General features: G+C 38.9%; 1 protein-coding gene across 1 annotated transcript in view; it reads left to right on the plus strand.

Moving 5' to 3' along the window:
• The window catches only part of LOC131563330 (transcription initiation factor TFIID subunit 4-like), a 155,923-nt gene that overhangs the window by 36,758 nt on the left and 91,740 nt on the right, over positions 1–27,425 (plus strand). Inside the window, exons 9-10 of the mRNA XM_058813325.1 lie at positions 2,840–2,954; positions 10,666–10,835. Coding sequence (XP_058669308.1) covers positions 2,840–2,954; positions 10,666–10,835 — 285 coding nt within the window. The remainder of the gene's footprint in view (positions 1–2,839; positions 2,955–10,665; positions 10,836–27,425) is intronic.

The raw sequence follows: 27,425 nt of genomic DNA on the forward strand, positions 1-27,425 counted from the left end.
ATTTCATTTCTTTGCTTGTTCAGTCTCCAAGTTGTGAATGTCAACAGTGTACTGAGAATTTCACTGCATGATACTGGCATCTGTCTTTTAAACAGCAGGTTCAGAATATGAGTTTATTCTTGATAGCCCTTGATCAGCCAGTGCAGTGCAACTTAACTGGCAGTTTGTCTTATGGCAGATGGTGCTATAAAAGCCAATTATGCAAGGTCCTACTTTCTGGTGAACTTATTCAAATTCACAGGTTTGGTTAAGCCCTCCAGTATATGGTTTTTATTATTTACACAGACAAAACAGTCAAGAATGGACATTTAGAAAACATCCCAGTATAAAACCACTCATCCTGCAGCCCAGGGAGCAGGCTGCCTGTGTGCTGGCAGCACTGCCAAGAGTACATCATGGTGATATATTGTTAAAACCTTTTACTGTAAACTGTGTAATGATATTTTATACTGACCCAGGTATTCCTGCAGAAGGAGCCAATATACTGGAATAGGACATCATCTCAATAAAAATTCTGATAGCATAATTTAGTGGAGTGTGGCTTGTTAAGGGTAGTTACCTGAGAGCTGAGCTGACCTCCACACAGTGCTGCATTTTCGTCCTTGACAGGAGTGAATCTCCAGGTGTAGTGTATCTTCAGTACATCCATGTGAACAGACTGTAATGCTTCTTAAAACAGTAGTTTAGATAAAACTGGCATGCTTTAAGGACCTTTATATAAATAAAATTACTTCCACACCAGTGGAAGTAACACCATTGTTACTGCATGAAAAATCCACACTCCTTTACCAAAACACTACCAGGATAATAATTAAGTGAATTCCATCTTAGGGATTGGATGGAGGAATTGAGCCAAATAATAAAATAATTAACTAGAATATTTGTTGCAACTATTTAACCAGTGCTGAAATACAGCTAGGAATTTATAGCTCCTAAATTTGGGCTTATTTTTCTAGATTGTGCTAATTAAAATTTGCAGCAAGGATGCAGTGGTGAAAGACTCTGTATGACATTACCAATCCCATGAAATATCTAGGCCCACAGGTGATTTTAATTTTCAAATATGTTCTGCCCATAATAAAAATGGATGTTTTAGTCATATTTTATGTCTAACCCTTAGTCATGCGCAGTTGTGATTTATTTAAACCAGAAAACTCAAATGTCATCCCAGTTCTTACATTCACTTTGCCTGATCCATTGAGTGGAATTACATGGGGTGAATGTGAGACTTAATTCTTCCATATCCATATGGATATACATGTTTTGGGGGCATTTTTTGATCAAAAGTATAAAACAAAGCATTGACACTGATTCCAAAGAAATATATTAATTCTGGAGGAGTGCTGTTGTTACTTTAAATTTGCCATTGCAATAATTTTCAAGGTTAACACATTTTTAATCTTCTAGATCTTAATTGTACAAAGCAGAAGTCTGCTAATTTTTTATTATTGTATTTTTTCTTTCTTTCCTTCCTTCCAGTTCTCTGAGTAGAAACCCATTCCATTAGTTCATCTGAAATAGATAAATGAATTGCCTGGTCTGTGAACTAATGCTGTCTGTGACATCTCATGGACCTTGAATATTCTGATGACAAAATATTTTTATTCCCCAGGCTTGAGCCTGAAGTCCTAAATCTGGTTTTGTATTTGCTAATGTTGAGAGTCCACATTACAGTTTATTTATACATATGGAGAGCTCAACAAACTATATCAAATTATTTTCTCTTTAAGATCATATGTTGGAGTTGATGAAGACTTCAAAATTACAAAAAAAAAGTGATGCAGGACTCAGTCAAAGCTAGCAACTTTGTGTTAGCCAAAAAATATTCTTAAAAGGATTTATTAGGATAGTTTTGTTTCAGACTTTTACTATTCATGAAATAAAAATTCTGTAACTCTGCTGAGGTTCTTACCATGCCATTTATGTGCAACTGAGTCCCTGGGGTGCAGGAACAGCCTTCACATCTTCTCCAGGTCTCAAAAGTCTGTAGTGCTCAATAAAATGGAGTGACAGACAAGAGAGAGGTGAGATCTTTTAAATCAAGTAGATTGAGTGATTTTCACATGCCAGAACACAGGTGGGATATAAGGAAGCCCACAATGTCACCCAAGTAAATGTGCTTACGCAGTCAGGGAGGGCCTACTCCAAGTTCCATGGCAGGGAGGAATTTAGATCTCTTTAATTTACTGAATGTCCACACACTTTGGCTCGTTTAGAAAGCTCAGTTTTACTTGTACTTCAAGACTTGTAAAGTCTAGATACAGACATGAATTATTTTTGAGTCATTTTTTTCAAGATGAGAAAGCAAGAGGAAACCTTTATGGGGGGTGTGTGTCAAATTTGGCAGTAATGTTTTTTCTTTTATATGCAATGCAAAACATTTTAAAATACATGCAGTATTTTCAATTCGGAAATCCATGTTTTCCACTGCAATAAAGGACAATTACTGTATAGAAAATATAAAAGGCATAGCTAATACCCTGAGTAACTCTAAGTATTTGTGTTAAGAACATTTCAAATTTGCCTTCTTTATTCTATACAGTTTATCCAGAAAAGTGGTTTACTGGCAATTGCAAACACACTTATAGCCTTTATAAATATTATAGCTGTTCATGGCCAATGGGTTTTGGAATCTTCACTGTTCCGTAAATATTGAACAAAGTGTAATGTTAATAGAAATTTTGTATTTTAAATTGTTCTTCTTCAGCATATAGTCTTTAAAAATAATAACTTTCTTTGTTTGCAATTTACAGACAGTTAAATTTAGTTCCTGGACAGAAGGTTCTTTGATGTAAATTGTCTAAGACAGCTCATAATAACATTGCTTGGTGTTTTTCAGGCACAGTAGGGAAGGCACCAACAATACAAGCCAGTAAAAGTCCTGGGGGCTTTGGTGTTCAGGTCTCTGCAAATCAGAAAAACAAGCTGAATGACCCTGGAGGTGGTTCTTTCAGGTAAAAAAAGCAAAAATAATAATAAAAAAAATGCAGCGGGGTGGTTGGGGGGGGATCTGAAGTATAAAGCAGAATTTAGAATTGGTGTAACACCAGAGGGCAGTCTTTTACAATAATTCCTGTCTTTTTTTTTCCTGGGATTGGATGGCAATTTTCATACTTAATTCTATTTTTAAAGAAGAAAGAGGATCATTACATATCTTGAGGATTTTTCTCTAAATGCACATTTTAACATTTAACAAAACATAAATTCTTATGGATTATACTAAAACTTGAGCTGAATGGATTTATGTGCACGAGGATCTGAAAGAATCTGTGGTTGGTGTTTTGCACTGGATTCTGCTGCTCCTGTGGAATGTGTGTGGCTGGGAAGGTGCTGGGTGTGAGGACAAGGGCTCTGTGGAGCAGGGGCAATCCTGGGGCCAGGGGGGATCCCTGAGCAGGGAATTGTTGCTCCTGGCTTTAAGGGGAACACTTGGCTGTGTCTGAGCTCCTGTGCTTCCTCAGCTCCTGGAGGCTGGGTGGTTTATGGGGCCCTGTAGGAATCAGGAGCTGCAAAAAGGTTCAGCACAGTACCAGGGATGCACTGAGCTGCTCTGCCAGTTCTTTATACTCCAGACTTCGATTTATATATATTTGGGATATTTTTACTTTTGGCAGTGAAAAGCAAATCTTATGTTTACTGCATTTTGCTCTCGCTAACACCATTTTAGTTTTGTTAAAATATTTTCTTTCTTCATTGAATGACAAAATATTCCTAGGTTTTAATTTTCATCTTCTGGGGTTCTTATGTTGCTCTGACATCATCAAATCACTAATTAATTTTCAGGCTTATGCTTTTGCAGGTGAAATAAAAGAGAATTTGTAGCTCTTTGAAATATCTCTGCTTTGAGGCATGTCAGTATTGTAACTAATAGTGGTAGTACTTAGTATTAATCTGGAAGCAAAATCATTCAATTTTTTATTTTCCAATGCTTTTGCCTCCCACTGAGTATTTAAATGAATTAAAATGTCTGTTGGGTTCAATTGTACTGTCTTAATAAGTATTTTTTATGTTTGTAAGCAACATGAGCATTTATTCTTCGTTAGTATTGCTTTCAATTTTACATACACCAAAAGGGACAGCATTTTTTTAGCTGGATGTTGTAAACTGTGCCAGGATTGATTCTTGCATTCACTTAGTTTATACATAGAATATATTAGGTTAGCTGGAATTGTTAATTTTCCCTTGGGGAGAAGCAAATGCTCAAGGCACTGATTGATAAATCAATAAATCTTTAGTGAGTTTGGTAAATAAGCTGTCAAGGGTGTATGTCATTTTTCCTCTAGAGAACAAATTTTAGTCAGAATGAATGTGTTTGTTTCCTTACATTGTTTTCTCCTTCAAAATAGTAAGACACAAAGCTGCATTTAAATAAGTCCATAAAATTGCAAGGATTTATTAAACAGCAGCAAAGATCAAGCTTTTTCCTGATATCTTAACAAAGAATTCAGTTGTTTGCATATTTGCATTTCAACCCCTAACCTCTCCTGAGGACAAATAGATGTCTGACTATTAAGCCTAAAGGCACAGAGCTGGAAATCTGTATTAATCCTCTGAATGCTGACTAGTTTTCCTCAACATTCCCAGCGTGTGTGAAGAATGTGTTTTTAGCCAGAAGGCAAACTGGCATCTAAAGCAAAGCAAGAATTTTGAAAAATAGTTGTGTTATGTATAAATTTATTTTGCCCTTAGTGTTTTATTATTGCATATTTGTTTCATTATTTTACATTCTGCTTTCTTTAAAATAACTTATTTGAACTTTTCACTTTTGGGAGCGAAGTGTTGGTCACTAGAAACAGAAATTTGAACTTCATTGTTCTTTGGGGTTTCTTTTCCTCTCCTCTATTCTGAACTGTAGCAGATACAAGATGGAATTACATTAAAGATCTAGCAATTAAGAATTTTGCAGATTGCAGCCATGCCTTTAAGGGCAGCATTTATTACTGAACTGTGAGACTTGCTCACATGAATTCACTGTTTGTTACAGTAGCTGTTGTAACAGCTGGGATACTGTGCTGGGATGCAGAGTTCTCAACCCCAGAGTTCTTCCAGGTGAAGTTGTGCTTGTGAAATTTTAGGTCACTTTTTTGGTATTAAATTTATTATTGCTGTATTTTTCAGAGAGAACTACATACAAACCCATTTAGTTGACTTGTCAAGTCTGTTAATACCTAAGGACAGAAATTTGAGTTTCGTTTTTAGTGATATTCTGTTTGTTTTGCAAGAAGAGGTCTAGACTTGGGTTTATATAACATACAGGCAAGCTTAAGGTTTCTGGAGCTGAGAGAAGCAAAAATCCCACTGAAGGGTGCCAGAGTGTCCCCAGCTGGTGCTCATCACCCCTGCTCCCCTCAGAGTTCAGTGGCAGCAGCTCCTGCAGCCTCCCAAGGGATTCTCACCATGGTTCAGGTGGTGCCCATTGCAGGTACCAGTGGAACCATTTGTTCCTGATGCTGAGATGGAATCTCTTCAGTTGGGAGGTCCAGCTTTGGATCAGGGCCTGGTCCCTGTGTGCTCTGTGCTCCTCCAAGGATGGGGATGGCTCTTTGTCCTCTTGTGTGATCTCAGCCCTTCCAAACTCAGCACGGCTCAGGGGCAGGGCCAGAAGTGAAGAGATCCATGCCTTGTGTGTGGGATGATGCTGTGGTTTGAGTGCTCCTTCCTTTTCACAGAAACCTTTCCCTTTCTGAAATGGTATTTCTGAGGTACATCTCACCTGGAACCTGGCAGTGTCAGGTTTTATACAGCCAGTGTGATGGGGTTTGTTTTCAGAGACAGTTCTGTGAAGTCTCTGAGATCATGTGAAGCTGATCTTAGTACCTGTGTTTTATTCTGCTCTCTGACTGCATTTTGAGGTGGATTCTATGTGGAAATAAATTTGTTTTCAGACTACCTTGCCATAGCCAAAAAAACCCCTCTTGTCTAGTATTTTGTTTTCATTTTTAAAAATAAAAGTTTAGCAACAAAAGCAAAGCAGCTCACCCTTTAAGTGGTAGAACACTAATGTGGATGTTAAATGGATAACTTCAAAGTTTTCATCTCAAAATGGTATGTGAAAAAACCTTGCCCTTGAGGTTTTTGTTTTTTCAAATGAATATTTCAAGCTATAAGGGGATTGTGTTTTTTCCATGTATTTCAAAATAAAGAAAAATGCTGATCATAAATGTGGTCTGTTCTGTCAGCCCTTTTGCTTATCAGAGAGAAGATTCTGCATAGAGAATGAATTGTGTGGCAAAGCAGTATTAGGGAGACATTTCCAATTATACCTTGAATGTCAGAATAAACATCATAATTGATGTGTAAATGGAATCTATGCCATTATAAAATATAATACAGTAGTGGCTTTTCCAGTAATTTCTAGTCACCATTTATGTGCCATGTATTGTTGTTAATCTCTGATTGTGTGGTCCCTGGGATCTGTGGGATGTTGGGACTTTGTCCTAATGACACACAATTCCCTTGTAGGGAGAGGAGTCAATGGTCTAATGTTGTCTTGATTGCTTTGTGCATTCTTCTGGCTTATTTGGGATCAATTCAGTGTGGCAGTTTGGGACAGCAGTGGCTCAAGTCTGACAAAGTGCATGAGAAAGGAAAACTGCAATCATGCAGTTAAGGTTTTTCATAAAGAAAATGCCACCAGGTTTTTATCGTGGCTTGTCTTTGTTTAAACAAAATCTTTGAAACCTTTCACAGATAGCTGTGCAAATACTTGGTGTTTTCTTGCTTATTTTCAGATAAGATTTTTTTTGGCAGTTGCATGAGTCTTTATAGTGAGGGAAAAGGAGAAGGAAGATTGTTACAAGAGGTTGAATGTAGGAGGAAGAATTGGACTCTTGGATTATCCTAAGATACAGTTTGTGTTTGGAGAGAGTTTGAGAACTCATGCTGTCTTGAAAATACCATGTGTTGGAATGTTAGATTCATCCTATGAGACTCAGAATTTAGTTCAGTACAAACCAGAAATATTTACTGAAACAGTACAATTAGGACAGGTATAGTAATATATGCCAAGAAATATGAAATTGTTAAATACCGTGCTCTGATAAAAAAGGAAAGATAGACATTAATAATCAGTCTGGATCACCACTGGATGGCATCTTTGTTCCACAGAATAACTTCTGAAAACTCACTTATCTGAGCTTAAAAGTTCACTTTTAATAGGAGAGTGTTCAGCAAGAAGAGCAACTCTTATATATAAATGTGTGTTTCAGTATCCAAACATTTTTTCATTATGAGGTTCCTTGAAGTAAGGAGGAATATATGGATAGGGTTCTTCCTGTCAGAAAAAATTGTAGTCCCAGCTGTGATTAATACATTTCTTATTTGTCTTCCATGTGATGCTGAAAAGAAAAAAAAGGGATGTACTTGCAGTTTGTAGGTTGCAAGTGTAAGATGGAAGAAAATTATTCTCTCCAGGAGTTCAGTAATGGTTTTTGTAAGTGCTATTGCATTGGTTTTGATAATTGCATTGAAATCTAATGTGTCCAAAATACTTGTCTGGTTTTATTTCAGAAATATTTATTTATAATGTGGTCACAGATTTGTACACTGAATAAAAATCAGAGTAGCTGAACTGCAAAGTAGAAGGAAGGTAAGAGATCGATGGTATTTTCTTCAGCTATGAAATGAAAGGAGAGAGAAGTGTAAACTTCTCAGAGAAGTTCTAGAAGTCAAGAGTGCTGTTTTGAGGTTTTTAATGGATGATTGATTGAAGGAGATCAAAGTACCTTTGTCCTGGCAACCTGATATGGAAATACAGGGTTGAGACTCTTGATTACTGCTGGCCAGATGTGCCCAGCTGTGAGGGCTGCTGGGTGAAGGGACAGGACTGGGCACATCTGCCCAGCTGTGGGAGCTGCTGGATGAGGGATGGACAGCACTGGGAACATCTGTCCAGCTGTGGAAGCTGCTGGATGAGGGATGGACAGCACTGGGAACATCTGCCCAGCTGTGGGAGCTGCTGGATGAGGGATGGACAGCACTGGGAACATCTGTCCAGCTGTGGAAGCTGCTGGATGAGGAATGGACAGCATTGGGAACATCTGCCCAGCTGTGGGAGCTGCTGGCTGAGGGATGGACAGCACTAGGAACATCTGCCCAGTTGTGAGAACTGCTGGCTGAGGGATGGACAGCAGTGGGAACATCTGCCCAGCTGTGAGGGCTGCTGGCTGAGGGATGGACAGCACTGGGAACATCTGCCCAGCTGTGAGGGCTGCTGGCTGAGGGATGGACAGCACTAGGAACATCTGCCCAGTTGTGAGGGCTGCTGGCTGAGGGATGGACAGCACTGGGAACATCTGCCCAGCTGTGGGAGCTCTGCTGAGGGACAGCACAGCAGGGCTGTGTGGGGCCAGCCCTGGGAACCTCTGGGTTTCTTTTTACCCAGCTCCTCTGTTGCTTGGGCTCGTTCCCTGGCACCCAGACCCACAACAGGGTGAGGGCCCACAGGATGTCACCACTGCACTGGTGGTTTGGTCAGTTTGAGCTTTATTTTGAAATTCTGGGTTCAAACCTGTCTTCCAGAAGCTTCTGTTTTACATAGATCAGAGTTTGTGTTCTGGGAACTGCCTTGATGAGAGTTTGGTTTTCCCATGGTTTGAGGCCTGCTGGATTTGGGCCTTGCGAGTCCTCATAGGTGAGGGTGATTCTCATTCCATTTCAAGCATTCAGGTTTTAACCTGACAGAATCTTAATTTCTTTCAGTTTTACCTGTGGTTTTGACTTGTAGAATTACAAACTTTGAGTTGGTCCCTGAGTATCTCAGTTGGTGTTGGTTTTGTGGTGTGGGCACAGAGCCAGTTCCTCAGTGTGGCTCAGGATACACAGGTGATTATTGTGTCCACACCATGTCAGATGTAAAAGTGACAGGACTGGAGGGATGAAGCACCTCCCCAGGAAGAAAGGCTGAGGGAATTGGGATTTCTCAGCCTGCAGAAGAGGAGGCTCCAGGGTGACCCAATTGAGGCTTTGCAGCACGTGAAGGGAGCCTGCAGTAAAGATGGGGAGAGACAATTTACAAGGGCATGGAGTGGCAGGACAAGGGGGAATGGCTCCAAACTAAAGGGTAAGAGATTTACATTGGATATTAGGAAGGAATTATTCCCTGGGAGGATGCTGAGCCTCTGGCCCAGGTTGCTCAGAGAAGCTGCCCCTGGATCCCTGGCAGTGCCCAAGGCCAGGTTGGACACTGGGACTTGGAGCCGCCTGGGACAGTGGAAGGTGTCCCTGCACATGGCAGGGGTGGCACTGGGTGGGCTTTTCAGTTTCCTTCCAACCAAAACCATCCTATGATGTTGCAACACTGTTCTCAGGAATTTCATTTGAAGACAAGAAATCAAGTGCTTAATTCAATCCAGCACTCCTGGAAATTAGTAGAAGCTCATTTGTGTAGACTTTTTCTGGAAAGCATTGTAAAATATTCAATTTTCTGCCTCAAGTGTTCAGCGTGTATCTGCAGGTTTACACAAATAAAAGTCCCTTCTTGACTTCTCCCCATAAAAGAGAACAAAACTATTATCTATCAAACTATTGTAGTCTTCCACCAAAATTGGCTGCTGTAGAGCAGGTAACAGGAAAAGTATGGTAGGAGGGGGAGGATCTAGATTATAGATTTCTGGATTTCCCTCCTTTTATTCTCAGACCTTACTTGTAGCTATTGATTTTTACTATGGGCATTAAGCTTGTTATAGCGTCAAAGTATTCTAGGGTGCATGGGACATCAATTATGTAACCATTTTTTAAAAAATCATTTAAATTAAGCTTTTGTTTGTTTACTTTATACAGTAATAGGAGTATGGACTTGAATGTTCTTATCCATATATGTGTATTCTGAAAGTGATATTCTCAAAGGTTGTGTAATCACTGTAGAATATGTTGAAATAGTGTTTGTGTCAATAACAGCTGTGAAACAGAATGTGCTAAATCCAGGTGGCTGTTTCACAGCTCTGAGTCATGCCTCAGACAGGTAGGAGGTAAAGATGCTTGGGAGATACAGGTATGAAAACCCAAGTTTGTTTGTGCTTTCACAAAATAAAGGATGTTGCAGGGCAAAAAATGGTCTGGGAGTTGCTATCAACTTCTCAAATGCAGCTCATTTTCCTAACAGTTGTTGACACACCTGATATTTGTATGTTGCCAGAGAAATTACCAGCATGTACTCCAGCCACACTTGGAGGCCAGGATCACCTGTGTGCTCAGCATGGCCAAAGAATCTTCCCTGACTGTTGCTGAAAATGCTTTGATGCCTGTTTTAGTAGGAACTTGTGAAACAGTGCAGGATGAAAAATTCATGCGTTTGCTTTTAATTTCTGTTATTTATTTTACCATTTTATGCCTAGTTTTCTTTATATAGAGAAAATCCCAGTGTTCAGTTGTTAGTTTCCTGATCAGCCTGGTTTCACTGATATCACTGAGTCTCAGATGAAGACACCTCTGTCACACCTGTTATCAGTCAGATTGTCCTGCTTCTGATGTTTTCTGATATGGCCAGAGAAATAATGGTTGTTTCTGAAGATATTCTGTGAAAATGGAGACACCAGTGGTTGTGTCTCAGTTGGCCCACCCACTGGGCATGTGGCATGATGATTCCTTCTGCAGAAGCAGATGATGCAAAAAATTAATATATTCCATGCAGAATTTGGTTTTATATGTTTGGTTTTTTTATTGCAGAGATGATGATGACATCAATGATGTTGCCTCTATGGCTGGTGTTAACCTTAATGAAGAAAGTGCCCGAATTATGGCCACCAACTCTGACTTGGTTGGATCCCAGATGCAGTCCTGTAAAGATGAACCCTTTCTTGCTGCTATACCTCTCCATAAACGCATACTTGAAACGGGTGAGAAGCACCTCCTTTCCTTCTGGGAGTGTTTCCTTCAGTGCTGAGGTTCTGAGGAACAGGATATGCTTAGCACTTAAGATGGTTTTTAAAGCATTTGATTCCATGATTTTGTATTTCTAAACTTTCAAGGTTTTTGTGATGAAAGGAACTTACCTCAAGTTGGAAATAAAATAGCATGCTGGTGCTTTTAAACTTCATGCTTTTCCCATGTTTTTTATGTCCAAGGATCTCAAGCTCTTTGCAAACATTAATTATTTCTCACAATCCTCCTTCATGTTTTACACATGAGAAGATTGAAACAGAGAGGTAAAGTAAGTAGTACAGGTCACAGAGGACACCTGTGAATAACATTTAACAGAATGCTTAAGTTTCCTGTCAAGATTTTCTTTCCCCATACAAACCAGTTATTCAGTTCTTAACACCTGCATCTATTTAAATGTTCATAGTGATTTTCTTATGGCGTGTTTTCCAAAAAGTGTGTTTGTTTATCATGGCAAAAAGGTATGTTTATTTATTCTGCCATTTGAAAATGGAAGTTAAAAACTTTAGTAGAATAACTGTTCAAAATTAGTGATGGTTTAAGGTTAGGAAATACAGAATGCATTTCATATGACATGTTTTATTATACACTATGTGTTCTGGTACTTAAATGTATCTTTTTAGCATAATTTTCATAATGTTTTCAGTGCCGTCAGTGTCTCAACATACTAAGCTTTGGTTATTTAGGGGTGTAAATTGTATCTCTTTCAGATCTGTGCTTATATCACAAATTTTTAGGGATCTAGTTCTCAGAGTTTTAAACATAAGACCAAAATCTTGTTGCAAATCACCGCTGTCAGGTTTTTTTCAGTCATGTGGTTTCTTCTGAAATGCTGTTTGTGTTTATGATCATTGAATTAATGGGAACCTTTTTATATTGCAGTTGCAGGCAAGTTCTTAATTGACTTATTGTCAGACTTCACTCTTGTACTTTACAAAATGCATTTTAAGTTCCCCTTCAGAGAAAGGATGGTTTTGCTGGCTGTGAGGATGGCTGGGAAGCAAGTCCTGCTTTTTGGGACTGCCTCAGCACCACCTGAGACTGCAGCCAGCAAGGTCCTCACAAAATGTGCCTGAGAAACTGTTGGGAGGGATGCTCACACAATAGTTGATACAGGTGCAATAAAGGAAAAGGCAACAGACATAAAATTGTTAGAAAGAATGGGAAATCAGTAATGAATTTGCCACATCAGCCTTAATGAGCTGTCTGGCTGTAACAATTGCTGTGCAACATGGAGTTGTAATTACAAGTGCAGGACTTACAGGAATCTGTACATACTTTAAGAGCCACAGAACCCATCACACTATTCATCACTGCCTTTTGGGGTTTGCTTCTCTGAGGAACAAATCCCTATGGCTGTTTTTGAAGCTTTATTGGCTTTGATAATTGAAATGAAACTTTCAAAGCTTTTAAAAGCAGCTGCAGGGATTTACTTCTCAAAAGCAGTGAATCCAGAAGAGAGGCCACTCCTAGTGATCTCCTGCAGCCACTTTTAGAGCTTTATTTTGGTTTTACATGAAGCCTTTTATAGTTTTGAAAGTGGCTGTGGAGTTCAGAAGTGGCTACTATCTGGGATCTATGGCTCTTGAGGACAGAATTCCTTCAGCTGAATTTGAAGTTTTAGAAGTTGGATTTTCACTGTGTGTGGCCAGATTTGTTGTTTGCTTAGGACCACACACAAATTTAGTAATTTGTGCTACTGGGCACTCTAAAATAATGACATTGTGAGTTCAGTACAAGACTCAGTATTGCCATATGTTGCTGTGACAACACCAGGACTAAGCAAAGCACCCGTGACCTTCTCAAGCACATTAGGGAAAAGTCTGTGATGTGAGTCCTCATTCTTCTGTTTTCATTATGCCTGTTGACAAATGAGATAAAATACATTGTTTCTTCTTAATTTTGCCTGAATATGACTTAAACAATGTTATTTTCTACCTTTAGGTCTATTCATATTTAATCACTTCAGTTTTAGGGCAGGTTTTTAATGTTTTAGTAAAAGAGAGATTTGTGGTGTGTACAGTATTAGGAAACTGCTCTTGTCTCCTTTCTCAGAAGCTAGATCTTTCAAGTTTTCTGTAATATTAATCTCCTGCTCTCTTTTCTGAGTAAGAGCTTTGTCGAGTAGCTCGGTAGTGTTCCCCAAAGGCTGTTTCAGAGATTGTGCTTCCATTCACCAGAGTTGGAATATAAACTGCTAAAGTGAGAGCAGATGCTCTTCAGACTTTGGCAGTAACCACCAGCCAGATGCCTCAAAGACATAGTGAAAGAGCTTTCTTAATATATTGTGTGTTCTTATCTCTACTTGAGCTTGGCGGTGTTGTAATCCAAAGTTTATTTTAAATCTAAGGCACTAATATTGATCCATTTAAATGGAAGAAGTAACTGAAAGGTAATTCATGCAAAGATATTCATCCACTTCCCACATGCTTCCTTATCCAATTTTGTATCTAGTCATTTTGGGCTGGTAATCATTGCCATTTGTTCATGTAAGAAGGCAAGGCTGTGACTGTTTCAAATTCTTCTTTGATACAGAATCAAGAGTGGGTATTTCTCAGCATATAATGTATTTCTTTTGTTATTCCACTCGGAATCATAAAACTTTAAACCCTGATCTTTCTACATGACAGCAGAGCACAATGAAACATACACAAAGGCTTGGAAGGCTTTAGTTTCTCTTTTTTAGGAAGTTGAGAGGCAGGGGTTGATATGCATCATGCATGTGCATCCCAACTCCTCACACTTTCTAGGTCTTTAGCTTTGTTAGTACAATGAGTAGTGTTATCTTCAGAGGGCAAGCAAGCTGGTTAGACCCTCACAAATAAATAATGCTGCAAAATCCTGGCTTTTCCACATGGTTTTATGGGAATGAACAAGAAAAATAACCTTAATAATTTGTAATTGTTTCACTTTTTTCCATTCATAAGTTACTTCTTGCTGGGTAAGAATTCTGTGTTAGGTTTTAGAAGCTAGATTTTGATATTCTGAGTTTTTTGCTGTTTACTGAGTGAGGCAACAGGCAACATTTAGTGAAGCAGGTTTTTAAGTGTGACAGTTTTCTATAGTTCATAACCATCTTGTGAAAACAGAGACTCCTTGCCTTTAATTCCTTGATTGCAGCATGGTTTCTGAGTGCAGATAAGAACAAGGCTGCACTGCATGTTATATTAAATGTTAGTGAAAGGTAGCAGGACACAGCAAGGGATGGCATAAAACATGATCCTTTTTATAAAGCCTGATAACTAAATCCATGGAAAAAGGGAACAGCTGTCTCATGTACTTGTCTGAGAACTTGGTGGTCTCTCAAACCTTCACTGGGGGTTCCAGAAAACTTTGCTTTATTATTTTGTGAGCAATGGAGCATGGCACTTTATCAGGCTTAGAATCTGCAGCAGCTTATTAATTCCCACAACTTTTATTTAGAAGAAATTCTGATTTTTTCTACAATCAGGTGATGCCATTTTGCTTTTATTAACTCTCCCTAAAATGTCACAACTTGTGGTGAACCCTAACCATCCATTACTGTCATAATGCAATAATATTTAAGCAGGAGTTTGGCATATTGTATTCTTTGACTTAGATGGTTCCTTTCTCTCTTCACTTTGTGTTCTTCACCTCATTTTTCTACTTCAGTTTTATTGTTGCAGAGCACTGACTGAATGGAACAGATGTGGCATTCTAAGAAATATGGGACTGGTTTGGCCACCTAAAATACATTTTGAAAACTGTTCATCTTGTATCTTCCAATTTATTTTCACTTAAATACATATGATAGAAACTTTTGGAGAATCAGCCATGATATTTTTATTTCACATTCATTCAGAATTTTTGTACACCTGCATTGAGAAATCAGATTGTCTGTAGCATGGTTTTACAAAATGCTGTATCTCTTATCAATGTTCTTTGGAGAAGTGTGTTTTACTGACATGGCATACATCTGCAGGATTTCCCACCACAAGCTTAGTTCTGGATTCTCTTGCTTCATGGAAATAAATTTCTAGTCTAGAACACACATAGTGGTTCATGCCAGTTATTATAAAGCTTGGGAATGTGCTGATGACTCCAGTTTCTCCTAGTTCAGTAGTTATAGGCCTGCAGTCCTCCTTAAAACAGCTTCAGAGAAGCTTGGCTGGTTAGAAGTTCTGGTTCTGTCAATATAACAGTTGTATGGTTAGGCTCAACATAATTTATAGATTTACCTTTTTGTTATTTTACATGTAAAATATGGTTTTAATTCTGTCTGATGAAATATTGATCATTGCTCTGCCTTGATTGTTTCTTTGTTTAGCCACGCTTGAATTGCATGTCTGCTGTAACACTGCATGTTAAAACCTACAGAAATAGCTTATCTGGGTTTTTTATATTCTGGGGTGTATTGAACCTGCTGTGTGGCATGGCAGTGGCAGCAGTTGTGTGCATATCTATATATTTTAAATACAGAATCTGTGTGCTCTAGAGGGCATTTTATATTGCTAAACCAAGTTAAAACCCATAGGGGTACCCTTCATGGAACCAGGCCAGGTGATTTCAGCCTCTATTTAAGGCATTTGTTATTAGTTCAGTAAGTCTTTCTGGCATCCTCTTTCTCTGGGTTTGTTTGTCAACATTTGTGTTCTAGTTTGAATGAAATGAAGCTGTCCTATTGATGGCTGCTCTTTCATATACAGAGCAGCTCTAACATAAAAGTGTAGTTATTTCTCTGGTTGCTTTACTTCAGAGAGCGTTTATAGCTACTTCAATTACAGTGGTTGTGTGTTCTGAAATTCTGAGCTCTCCTATTGCCTGTGAATAGAATATTTTGTTTTCACTGCACTTTTTGTTGACGTGATTTAATTGTTTTCACTGCTGACTTTTACCTTTTTGTCCATAAGTTGATTTGTCTTCAAACTGAAGTATTTGTTTGAATATAATTTTTTTCCATCAGCACCTTGCTGTCAGGATGACCTCTGTAAATGCCTGTGGACATAACTCTTGATTGTGTTTGGGGATTGCTCTAACACCTCCCTGTTCATAAGTGTAGCAGATTGAAGTCATGCACTGTCCTAAGGACATGCTTGAACTGTACCTGCAGTGGAGTTCTCTGGATTCTACTTCCTTTTTCTCAGGGAACAAAAAAAAGGTCATGTTAGGTATTGTATAATCCAAATTGTGAGTTATTGTGCATGCCACAAGCATGGACTTCCTCTAGTTTCTGTAAACTTCAGTCTGGCACTGCAGAGATGTGGCAGGTGTGGAGATGTACCCACATTCTGACATCTGGAATACTGCTGAAACTTGGGCTTTTTTCATTAGTATCAAACAAGCAGTTTGCTGGAAATTGCTTTTAGATGAGAAGATGTGTCCTGCTCCCAGTTTTCTAACCAATGCCCATAGTTGTGATAGTTGTTTCTCAGGCTGAGATTGGAGTTCGTTGCACAGTTCAATAGAGAATTTGGTTCTATATTCCAACTGAATCAATTGCTAATGTTACTGTATTATAAGACAATTATATTTGATTTACATTTATTATTTCCTTTTCAAAAAAGGTGAGAATCCATTCCCATCTTAGTATCAGCAGCAGTGTTGCCAAATAAACATAATCAGTGAGTACTTCAGCAGAATGTTAAACCCTATTGTTGTTCTTTCTTTAATAGGTCCATGATTAGACTTCCTGTTTTACAAGATGTCCCAACATGTGTTGGAATGGTAACTTCAGTACCACCTGAGAGCTTGGAGTCTGCCTTTCTGTGAAAGGTAGGGCAGCTTCTGTTCAATATTTTTTGTGTATTTACAAGGTTTTCTTTTTATTAATCTTATTGGCTCTGCAACACTACAGAATCTGAGTTATGCTTTTAGCTGTATCACCTTTAGGTGTCAGAACTGATGCTATTTCATCAAGCAGTAATTTCTCAAAATAAATATGATTAATTTAGCTATGTTTAAACTATGACTATTTATGAAGAAAATGATGCTGTTTCTTCAGGCATCATTTTCAGAGGTTTTACTCCAGCTGAACTGAGAGCATGACCATTATACTTGGTCTCAGAAATATTTAGAGAATTCAAGTTTTGTTTTCACCATAATTTTGTTTTCACCCGTTTTTCATTCTGTTTTGTGAATGTAGTGAAAGTGCCATCTTTAAAAGGTCTTTGCTATTTCTGGAAGGCAGTTCTGGCCTTCAGGGCCCACCAAAATATGTTACCCAGCCTCAGAATAAGTTTGCATCTGGGAATGGAACAGCTTAAATTTCCAGGTCTCTGCAAAGGAGAGTAAAATTAAGATCATCATTCTGTGGAGATGCATTCTCTACCAGATTCATTTATAAAGTCCATGGGTGTAAAATAAGAACAATAAAAAGAAAACCTTAGAGAACCATTCAGTATTGCAATAAAGCTGACTTACATTATCCCTGTAGGCAGACTCCATGCTCTAGAGGTGGTGCTAATGTCCCCAGCGCTCAACACATGTTGGAACATCTTTGTGGAGGAGGAAGTCATTGATCAGTGAGCAGCATCTTCAAGGATCGTTTAAGGGGGAAAAAGGAAAAGGTAATATTTTTAAAAATATGTTGGAATGATTGTTCATTATGTTTATTTGGCAATCCTGCTGCTCATACTAAGGTTGTAGTGTTTTCATTTCTTAAAATTACTGACAAACTTTGTAAACTTCCTTTTAGTCTTTCCTTCTCCCATTGTCAGCCTCCTTCACGTTGCTGAGTCTACTGCACACAAGTCCAGAATTTACTGCAACTCATTGGCAATTTGGCACTTTTTTCAGTGGTTGTAATGCAGAAAGGGTTAATCTGTGGTTTAACCAGTTTTGCAGTCCCTTGTGTTAAATAAGTCAGAGCCAAACATTGAACTGCTATGAAGACATTCTGCTGCTGACCAAAGGGTGTTTGTTTTCAAGGAAAAAAATTTGTTGGTGTAGCTGCAACACAAAGTGGTGCCAGGTGAGGTACCACCATCTGTTCATGCACAATAGTGTAGAAGTGCAACCTTGCTATAAACTATCATAAACTAAAGCTATTTTGACAAAATTAAGCAACCATATTTGACATGATTAAATTTTGCAGTTGTGGATCTGGTGATGCTGTCTTTGCTATTAATGAATGTGGGATGGTGTCCTGATCTTGGCAATTTTAATTCTAATCCTGGGCATAGACAGGTGAAGGTGCTGACATTTTGAAATTCAGGTTATGATCTTTGGTCTACCCTTCTGATATCCTTTGAATTTCCTGGGGTTTGTGCATATCCTGCCTGTGTGACATGTTTATCCTGCCTCACAGGTAACAAGCCTGGCATCAGGCTTGTGGAGACAACTGTGATGATTGTGGTGTCAGAGATGGTTTCTTGAGGGAAATACCTGTTTTGTTCACACAATTTGCCTTAAAAGAACAGAACCACATATGCAAGTTCTTATACTTGGTATGCCTGTGAATCCTGTGGATGTGATGGAGAGTGTGGTCTGTTCCTTGTGAGGACTGTGCTCTAGGATCTGTTTTTCATTTCTGACATTCTTACAGGGGTTCTGCTCCATCTCTGTCTTACCTGGTGTGCTGTCACAATAGTGTATTTATGGTCTTTAAGCCTGAGGAATTGTCTTGGTTACTGTTTTGAGTTTAGCTCAAGAAACACATTTGTCTGCTCTGCATGAAAACAGATAAATCCCAACTAACAACTTCTCTGTTGTTTTCTTAGGGACTCCTGTTGGTGTCATTGCCATATTAGTTCTTTCTGGTCTAGTCCTTGTAAAAATCTCTTTTGATTTGAGTCTCTAGTGAGTAACCAAGCACAAAAGTGCATTGAGGCATTTGCTATTATTCATAAAAACAGTGAACATATTTTCTAGTCCTCTATACTCACTCTGTGTTTATTCTTGAATGTTCCTGGATGTTTTTGGACATGCTCATTATGCTGTATTTTTTGTTTTAGGAAAACCAAGATGAAGAAGAAAAGATGGTATAACTGTAATCTGTGTGTTCTTACTTGACACGTTGAGACCTGCCCCATTTCAGTTTTCATCCCCTCCTCCGTCTTCAGTATTTTCCTCACACTGTTCAATTGCTGCAGCCAGGTTACTGGGATTATAGGGTAGGATGTGGTGGTGCAGTTCTCAAAGACTTTGTACTTCAGTGCCTCCTTTTAATAACTTCAGCACCTGCCCTTCTTTTAGAATACACACATCAAATAGCACAAAAATAATCTTAAAGTTGAATTATTTAAAGAGGAGGAATTAAACATCAAACATAAGGATATTGTCTTTGCTTAACACATTGGGATTTTGATTTCTTCTAAAGACTTAGGTGATACACAGTTTAATTAGAGAAGAGAGCAGGGAAACAATTAATTGCAGTGCTTTATATTCCTTCAGAGTTAACATTCTTTCTGTTCTCTCTGCTCAAGCTGCAAGCCTTCCTTGCTGTGAGAGTGCCAAGTGTTCTGTGCTCCAAGATGCACTGTTTGTGCTTCCATGCTTTGTGGCAGCTCCTTCCATTTTCCAAGCCTCCACAGAGCTGTGCAGAATGTTGTTTGGTGCCTAGCTAGGTTCTGCTAGAGACAAACCACCAGGGCTAATAAAACAGACTCTTCATGGATGATTAATAGCTGCCTTTCAGCTGTTTAATTATCTAGCTTAGAGACAGAATTTTGGAAACTGGATTGTCTGGTTATATATACCTTAGCACAGACCTCTTCTCCAAGTAGTTTTTCTTTTCCCCAAAAAGCATGAATTATGAGTAAGTTCCCAGACTTACCCACTGGTTGAGACAGACTTTTTGGAAAAATGGAGGCTTTTTGCTGGTCAGTCCATAAAAAAACATGAGTTGTATAGTAAGGGGTTAAGTAAGATTCTTGAGAAATTCTTTCTCTACTTGATGAATTTTTTTTCTCTTGCGTATAAAAGCTTTGAATCAGCGCAGAAAATAGAATGAAACTTTGGCCAGGGTTACACATAGATTTTGCATGGATGCAACTATGGCTCTGTTGTGTTAAAATAATTACACCACAATGACCCTCTAGAGTGGAGCTATTTTGCTTGCTTTCCTTTAACAGGAATAAAGTGTATGAAAATTAGAAAGTAATTGTTCAAAATTAACAAAAAGTTTGCTTTTTTCCAAGTGTGAAGTTAAGTTGTGGAACTCTTTGTTTTACAATGTTGCAAATTCAAAAAATTACTTGAAAAATTAATGGAAAAAACATTCCATCCTGACATGATACACAGATAAGATGCTCTAACTTAGGACAGACCAAGGCATAATTTTGGTGCACAGTGAGCCATGCACACTTTTTGTTTTAATAATCTTCTAGCAGCATCTCCTAATACTACTGTTAGAGAAAGGATGATGGACTCTGTTACCCAGTGCAGGTTTACTTAACTTTTTATACAGTTATAGAAATACATAAGTGTTTATTAAAGATAGTTTGTACTGAAAGAGTTAAATCCACTGTAGTGCCTGAAACACTTTAAATGGTTTTGTGCTTGTGCATTCACACTACAGAGCTTAAAAGTCTCAGCTGAATCTTTGCTAAAATAGTTTGGTTGGCATTTACTTTTTAGGGGGCAGGAAATGCAGTACTAAAAATTGTGTAGCATTTTATTCCTCATTTTTATTCTTTTAGGTTACATTGCATGGCTGGTTATGTTTTTTCCCTGCTCTATCTTGCACTGAGCGTGGTATGTATTTTGAGGATTTTAATCTGTAAGTTTGGAATTTATTTAAAAAAAATAACTGATGGTTGAGCAGTTTCTCAGTTTCAAAAATGCTTTCAGAGCAATCAGCCCAAGGTGGGTAGTCCAGAAGAAAATTGGGAATTCTCAAGAAGTGTGGGAAATGCGTTTGTAGGGAATTCTCCAAGCCTGACAGAAAGCTCACACAGTGTGCATCCATATGTAAACCTTGAGATAAGAAATGCTGACTTAGAAATGCCATGGAATAGGACAGACATTGCTGAGAGAGAAATGGAACTAGACACAAGTTTCAAAGGATGGCCCTGCAAATAAGACTGGATACTTTGGAGAAACAGAACTCTGAAAGATGCATTGTAGTGGGACCCATGAGGGGTAATTTTAGATTATTGGCTTTAAGGCATTTACAGCATGGTGTGGCTAAAGCTGATGGGCCAAGAAACACTTATAGTGTATTGTAATTAGGAAATACTTGGCTTCTGTTTGTGATGGCAGAGATTATAACATCTCTGTTGTCTTACCCTTCACAAGAGACTGAAAATGGAATAAAAGTTTTTAGAACACCTCTCAGTTGCCCACCTCTGGGTCAGAAAAGGGCCTGATCCAACAAAGGTTTCCATTTTGTTCAGAATTCTACTCATGAGTTAGTTCTTAAGCTCTGAGAGGAGGAACTTTTTTTTACAAACAAGCTGATTGAAGTAAGGAATGTAGGGCTTTCCATGGTTTTGCACATAACAATTAGGAAGTGATAAAAAGCCATTCTCTCTAGAAGTCCCTGTTCCCTGTGGAGGTGCACTGGGAGTGCTGAGCAGTGTCAGAGCCTGGTTTGCAGAACCTTTCCTGTTTGGAGCTCTGGGTTCTATCTTGGCCATCTGCCCCTGTCAGAGAGTGCTGGTTTGTACCTGCTGCAGGGAACCTGCACCAAATCTCAAACTCCTGGCAGGGATTCTGTGCTTGGCAGCAAACACTCCCTGCCCTGGGGCTTTCCTGAGCAGCTCTGGGTTACAGCTCCTCAGAGGCGCCTGCTCCAACCACTTCCCTTGGGTTGGCCCTGTTTGTCGAGGTAGCAACCAAAGTTTTGTAGTTTCTCCTTCCCTCACACTGTCTTGTAGCAGCAGACCAGCTTAACAGTGCAGCAAGTCAACACTGAATAAATTATTTATGCATTTAGTTAGTGAGAGTTAAATTGAAGCTTTTATTCAAGGGACTGGAACCAGAAGATTACAGCTAAAATTATCTTGCTGTTTCCTTTGCCTGGGATCACTGGGTTATCTTGCACCCCTAGGAATCTCTAATTTTAATCATCAGAACTAGGAGTTGCTGTTTGCCCTACTGCTGTTTAACAAGCTCTGTATTCAGTTTCTAGTACTGAAAGTCTGTCCAGGGCACTGTGAGCCCCCCCACACAACCCCAGGGTATTCTGAACCTAAACAACCACCTTAATCTTTTCCTCTCCTGTGTTCCATCCCTCATTCTCCAGCTTAATATTGTGGGTTGGGTTTTCCCCTTGATAGCACCAGGAATGCAGTATTGATGGATGACTTTGTGGGCTGAGGACGCTGTTCTGAGGTTGGCAGAAGTGAATTCAATAATTTCCATTTGTGCTCCTCAGGATGCCAAGGCCCCTTAGTACAGTAGAGCTGTTCCCTCTCTGTGTTTAGTCAGCCTGGCACTGCTCAGTTTAGAATTATTAATACACAGCATTTAGAATTCTTAATACAAAGCATTTAGAATTATTACTACACAGTATTTAGCATTATTAATACACACTATCAGATAAAGCTCCAGTTGCTTTCTCTTAATTTCATGGCTTGCTTTCTAGAGACCACACAAGCTGAGTCTTACACAAATACTGCTTATCTGGTTTCAGGTGAACTGCTGTCCTCCTCACCCCATTTTTTCAGTTTGTAATTTCCCCAAGTACCTGTGTATTGTAACTCCTGAACAGTGTCTACTTAACCAGTCATGTTGTGTTTACTTATATGTAATTGTACAGAGATTAAGGTGTTTTAAATGTTTCACTGCTACATCTACAGCAGTGCTACAAAATGTCAGTTTCCCTTATGCTGGTGAAATGAAGGAATAGAATTTTTTCCTAGAGAATTGAATGGTTTGGGAGGCTGCAGCAATTGAAGTGGTTGTGTTCCCAGTACATTGCCTTTCCTGGTGGGGAAGCTTGAGGCACAAAACTCTGGTGGCTCTTTTGGGGCTGCAGCCTCAGTTGTAGATGCAATCCAAGGCACAGCCCAACACTTTCTGGGCTGTGGGCAGGATGATCTGCTTTCTGTGATGTGGGTCGATCTGGCCAGATGCTTCTGTGCTGCATTTTCCTAGATCTGATGGTGTTGAATGAGGTTAAACAAAAACTTAAATAACATCTCAGATTGGAGTGGGATGGATTTTACTTTCTATTTTGTAGTGTGCAAGCAAGCTGTAATGGCAGAAGGGGTCTGGACCTAACAAGATGGTTCCAGTTGGGTCCTGGACCAATATTTCACACACAGAATTTAAAGTTCAGGAAGTTGCTCCTGGTGTTAGGGTGACAGCAGTGAGTGCATTCTGCATTTCTGCCCTGTGGTTAGGGCAGACAGACACTGATTATGCACCCTCGCAGTGTTGCTCCTGAAGGACAGCTCCAGCCCTAAATCTGAGCTGTTTAACTGCTTAAAGCCACTTCTTCAAGGTTTTCTTGTTTTGAGTGTAAACGTAAAGAGATTTTATACAGCACTCAATAATTTATCACATCAATAATCAGAGTCAGACCTGATGTTTTACAAATAATTTTTTTTATCTTTGATCTCAATCCTGTCAGTCCTCTTATACTATAAATTATTGAAGGAACTTTTTGATTCTTTGAAAACCTATCTGCAAAGACAGTATTTTTCTTCTGCTTCCCAAATAGGGCAGTACTCTCCTTATGATTTGTTTTGGTTTTTGATCAATAAAATATAATTAAACTTCTAAAGTGCAGCAAAGCCAGTGACTTTCAGATAACTGAGCAGATGATAGCAGAATTTTCACTTCATGAGACCTAAAAAGTTTTCAGTTACAAGGTTTAGGTGCTTTTATATTTGTAAAAAACAATCTTGTGCTACTGACACATATGCCAATATCAGAATAATATTGCTGAACGTTTTTTCCCTCAAGGATTTTGGAACTTGTATCTAAGTTCTGACTTTACAGTAACTCTGTTGCAATATCAAAAAATTTAAAATATAATATAGTTTATTTGTAGCAAAACATCCTGACACACTTCTTTGCATGCTCATATACTGTAGATCTTTATTAAATTCTGATTGAACCAGGGTTTGCTATTAAAGCTTCCAGACATGTAATTAAGAATTAACATGTAGGCAGACTTTATTGTGTTGTTCTGTAATGCTTGGCAGATTCAAAACTTGCAATTTGAGTACAAATTTGTCCCTCATATTTCTCATGTAGGATATTGTGACTCTTTAGTAGCATCTGATGCCTCTGAGGATGTGCTGTAACTGAGTTCTGCCACAAAGAATTGAAGTTTTCTTCCAATCAATCATCAATTCTTGATTGTCTTGTACAGTTCTGGTGTAATAGAGATCTGGCAAGAGCACTTGAATAAAGAGTATGACCTTAGTTTTGTCTTTAACAATATCAAAACTTGAATTCAGCTGGAGAGATGGGTTAAAATTATAGCTTGGAGCATTGCTTTGCTCCAGCTCCTTTTTTTTTTTTTTTTTTTTTTTTTTGTAACCTTGATGATGTTTTTATCATAGCTCTAGGAAAAGTTCAAAATTACATTGCTAAAGTAATTTTAAAGACTTGAGGCATATACTTGTTATCCAAAATGTCTAAATTTAACAAATGTATTATTTAAAAGCAAGCAACTCTTTTCAAATTCCACATATGATACTTCTGATCACAAGACTGCAAGTTAAGATTGCCACATCATCAAACTTAAAGCACATTGAGGTGATCACCTAAAAATCAGAAAGAGGTTAAACTTTTTAAAAACAGAAGACAGGGGAAAGCACTCTGTTGATATAAGTTTGTTGTTTTTTTTTAATCTTAATTTTCTCTTAAATATGTATTTCTGCACATGTTTAAATGTATGTATTGTAAAGGTTAAATGGTGCAATTAAGACCAAAATTCAGAACGCTAGGGCCTAAATAAAAATATAATTAATAACTTAATTAGAAAGATGAGTATTAACAAGGATGTTTGTGATATAATTAACTGTGTTTAGTATTTTAGATTATATATGTGTATCTATAGATTTAGAATATATATGTGTATCTATACATTTCTTAAAAATATAAATAATATTTCTGTTCCACATCATTGTCCCACATCTAGGGAATCTTGAAAAGGGAAGAATAGCCTTTTCCTATTAACACTGGGTAAAGTAATTAAGCAGAATAGAAGAATATGTCAGGAATTTCCCATTTAGAGATGTGTTGTTTTGCTTTTTATAAATGAGAGTGGATGAATACATTTTATACATGTCATTTTAAAAAATATATAAATGAGAGTGGATCTCAGGAGGAGAAGTGGCAGTCAAGAAAAAGTCAGGAAAAAAAGACAAAACTGAAGTCTTTAATATAGAAGCATATGAAAATTAATAGTTGCCGGCCCTGTACTTAGATTCAGTTTCTATTTGGCATTTTTGTGAGTAGCACAAAGCAAAAAAGGGCCAGGCTCTAAGGAGTGGTACAACAACATCTCATAGGTCAGTGGATTCAGCACAGTGGTGTGAGCAGCTGTGAATGAAAGGATAAACAGGCCAGCATTTTCAAATGTGGATGAAATTGGTAATTTCCCCACCCTTGCCCCAAGTGCAATGCAAGTATTCAAGGAGTGTGCCAAATCTTGGTGTAGTGTGCAGCTTTGGAATGCTCCCTGCTTCTGACATCCCAAGCCAGCAGGGTTTAACCAGTGTAATTTAGAGCAGGGGAAATGTGATGATGCTTCCACACATGATGAATCGTGTGGATGACAAAATGACTTTTTAAAAATCTTTTTGTAGTCTGGTTCCTTGATGCTAATTCATTTGGGGGAAAATTGTATTCTTTTCCCCCTATCCTGTTTTCCAAAGAATTTTAGCCTTAAGTGATTGAATATTCCATTTGCCTTTCTTCTTTCCTTTCAGGTCACTTTTGAGTCGATTGATAAATCAGGAGTTAGATGGAGCCCCCTCTGTGTGCCTGAGCTGAGGGATGAACCCATTTTTTGCTTTTCTTTGCTGTTCTGCCTGGTTGGCTGCCAGTGAGCTCTCTGGCACAGACTGGGCAGGCTCAGGGTCCCTGACTGTGCTCAGCTGGCATGCTGGACAAATGTGGGCTGGGAGATGTGCCAGGGGATGATCTGAGATGGAGGAGAGATGTGCAGTATGTGCAGTAATGAGGAATAGGGAAGCACATGTGCAGGGGGACAGGGACCATTGAATCACTCTAGTACCTTGCTCAAAGCTGGATCAACATTCAGTTTAGACTGGGTTGTTTAGGGCATTAATTGGCCAAGTCTTAAAAACGTGAGAGGTGGGACAGTCTACAACTTTTTTGTGCAAAGGGTTCCATTATTCTTTCTTCATGAAAAAATTCTTCCCTATATCCAGTCAGAAACAGCTGTTTCAGTTTATGAATTTATGTTTCATTCTTCTTCCAGGCAACCTTAATGAAGGGTCTGGCTCTATCTTCTCAATCAACTCTCCCTGAAGTCTTTTTACTCCAAGAGAAAGAACCCTCATGTTCTCCTCATGTAGGCTGTGTGCTGCAACCCCCATGACCATCATGTTGACTTTTCCTTAGTTCAGGTTTTTTCAAGCTTTTCTTGTACTGGGTGAGCCACAGGTGCAGGACTGTAGGTGTGGGCTGAGTGAAGAGGAGGAGTTGCTTCCCTTGGTGGGTTGGTTGCCACTGATTTATTGTTTTGCTGTGGGTGCAGCCCGTGGATGCCAGGGTGCAGTGCTGGAACCTGGGTCACTGCTGGCCTCCAAGCTTTCCATGCATCCCACCAGGGCTGCTGATCCCATGGCATTGCAGTGAGCACAGGGCTTTGCTGTTGTCCTTCAGGAGCTCCACGAAGTTCTCTGGTTTCACTGGCCAGGTCCTTCCCCTCTGCACTGCTCAGGGTGCTGCCATCTGCAGACCTGGTGAGGGGACTTCGTGTCTCACCCCCGAGGTCTCTGAAACACCCATTAAAAAGGATAAATCCCAGGGCAGATTCCCTAGGGACTCTGTGGCCTCTGGGTAGTTTTCTGGACTTGGGAATTTTAAGTTGGAGGACTTTAGGAGAAGAAAGTTACTGGGATATTGCAGAGGCTGATGAAGGATAAGAATCTTAAGGCATCAGGTATCTCAGAGAATTCAACCATAGATTATGATTGAATTTCTGAAGAGTTAAAGGGACAAGAAGAGTCCTATAGTGGTTGACTTTATTCAGAATAAAATTCATGGAGATTAGAGAGACCTTTATTGTGAAAAAACCCAGATGGCAACAATTCTTGTTATAAAAGGATTGTGTGTGTTTCAGGGAAGTTGGGTAGCTGTAGTTACACTCAAATTCAAAGAACTGTAATGATTACACATTCTCACCCGTACCTAGAATAGGGCAGAATTTTCCATCTCCAAGCCTCTTTTCTGGGTACTAGTTAATTAAATGTCCCTTCTTACTTGCATTTTATCTTTCAGACTAGGGTTTTCTGAGTGATGGCTTTGCTTACACGCATTTGCGTAGTAAAATGGCGCGTGCTCAAATATTGCCAGTCTGGCTTGGAGGAATTGCTCCTGCCTGTAGGAATTGTCCTCCCAACTTCAAGGACTTCATTTGCCTGGGTGGCAGTGGCAGCATTGGGATTTAATGTGTGTGTCTGCATGCCATTACTCATACAGCTTTCAGCAACCTG

Source organism: Ammospiza caudacuta, chromosome 13, assembly GCF_027887145.1.
Source record: "Ammospiza caudacuta isolate bAmmCau1 chromosome 13, bAmmCau1.pri, whole genome shotgun sequence".
Lineage (NCBI taxonomy): Eukaryota > Metazoa > Chordata > Aves > Passeriformes > Passerellidae > Ammospiza > Ammospiza caudacuta.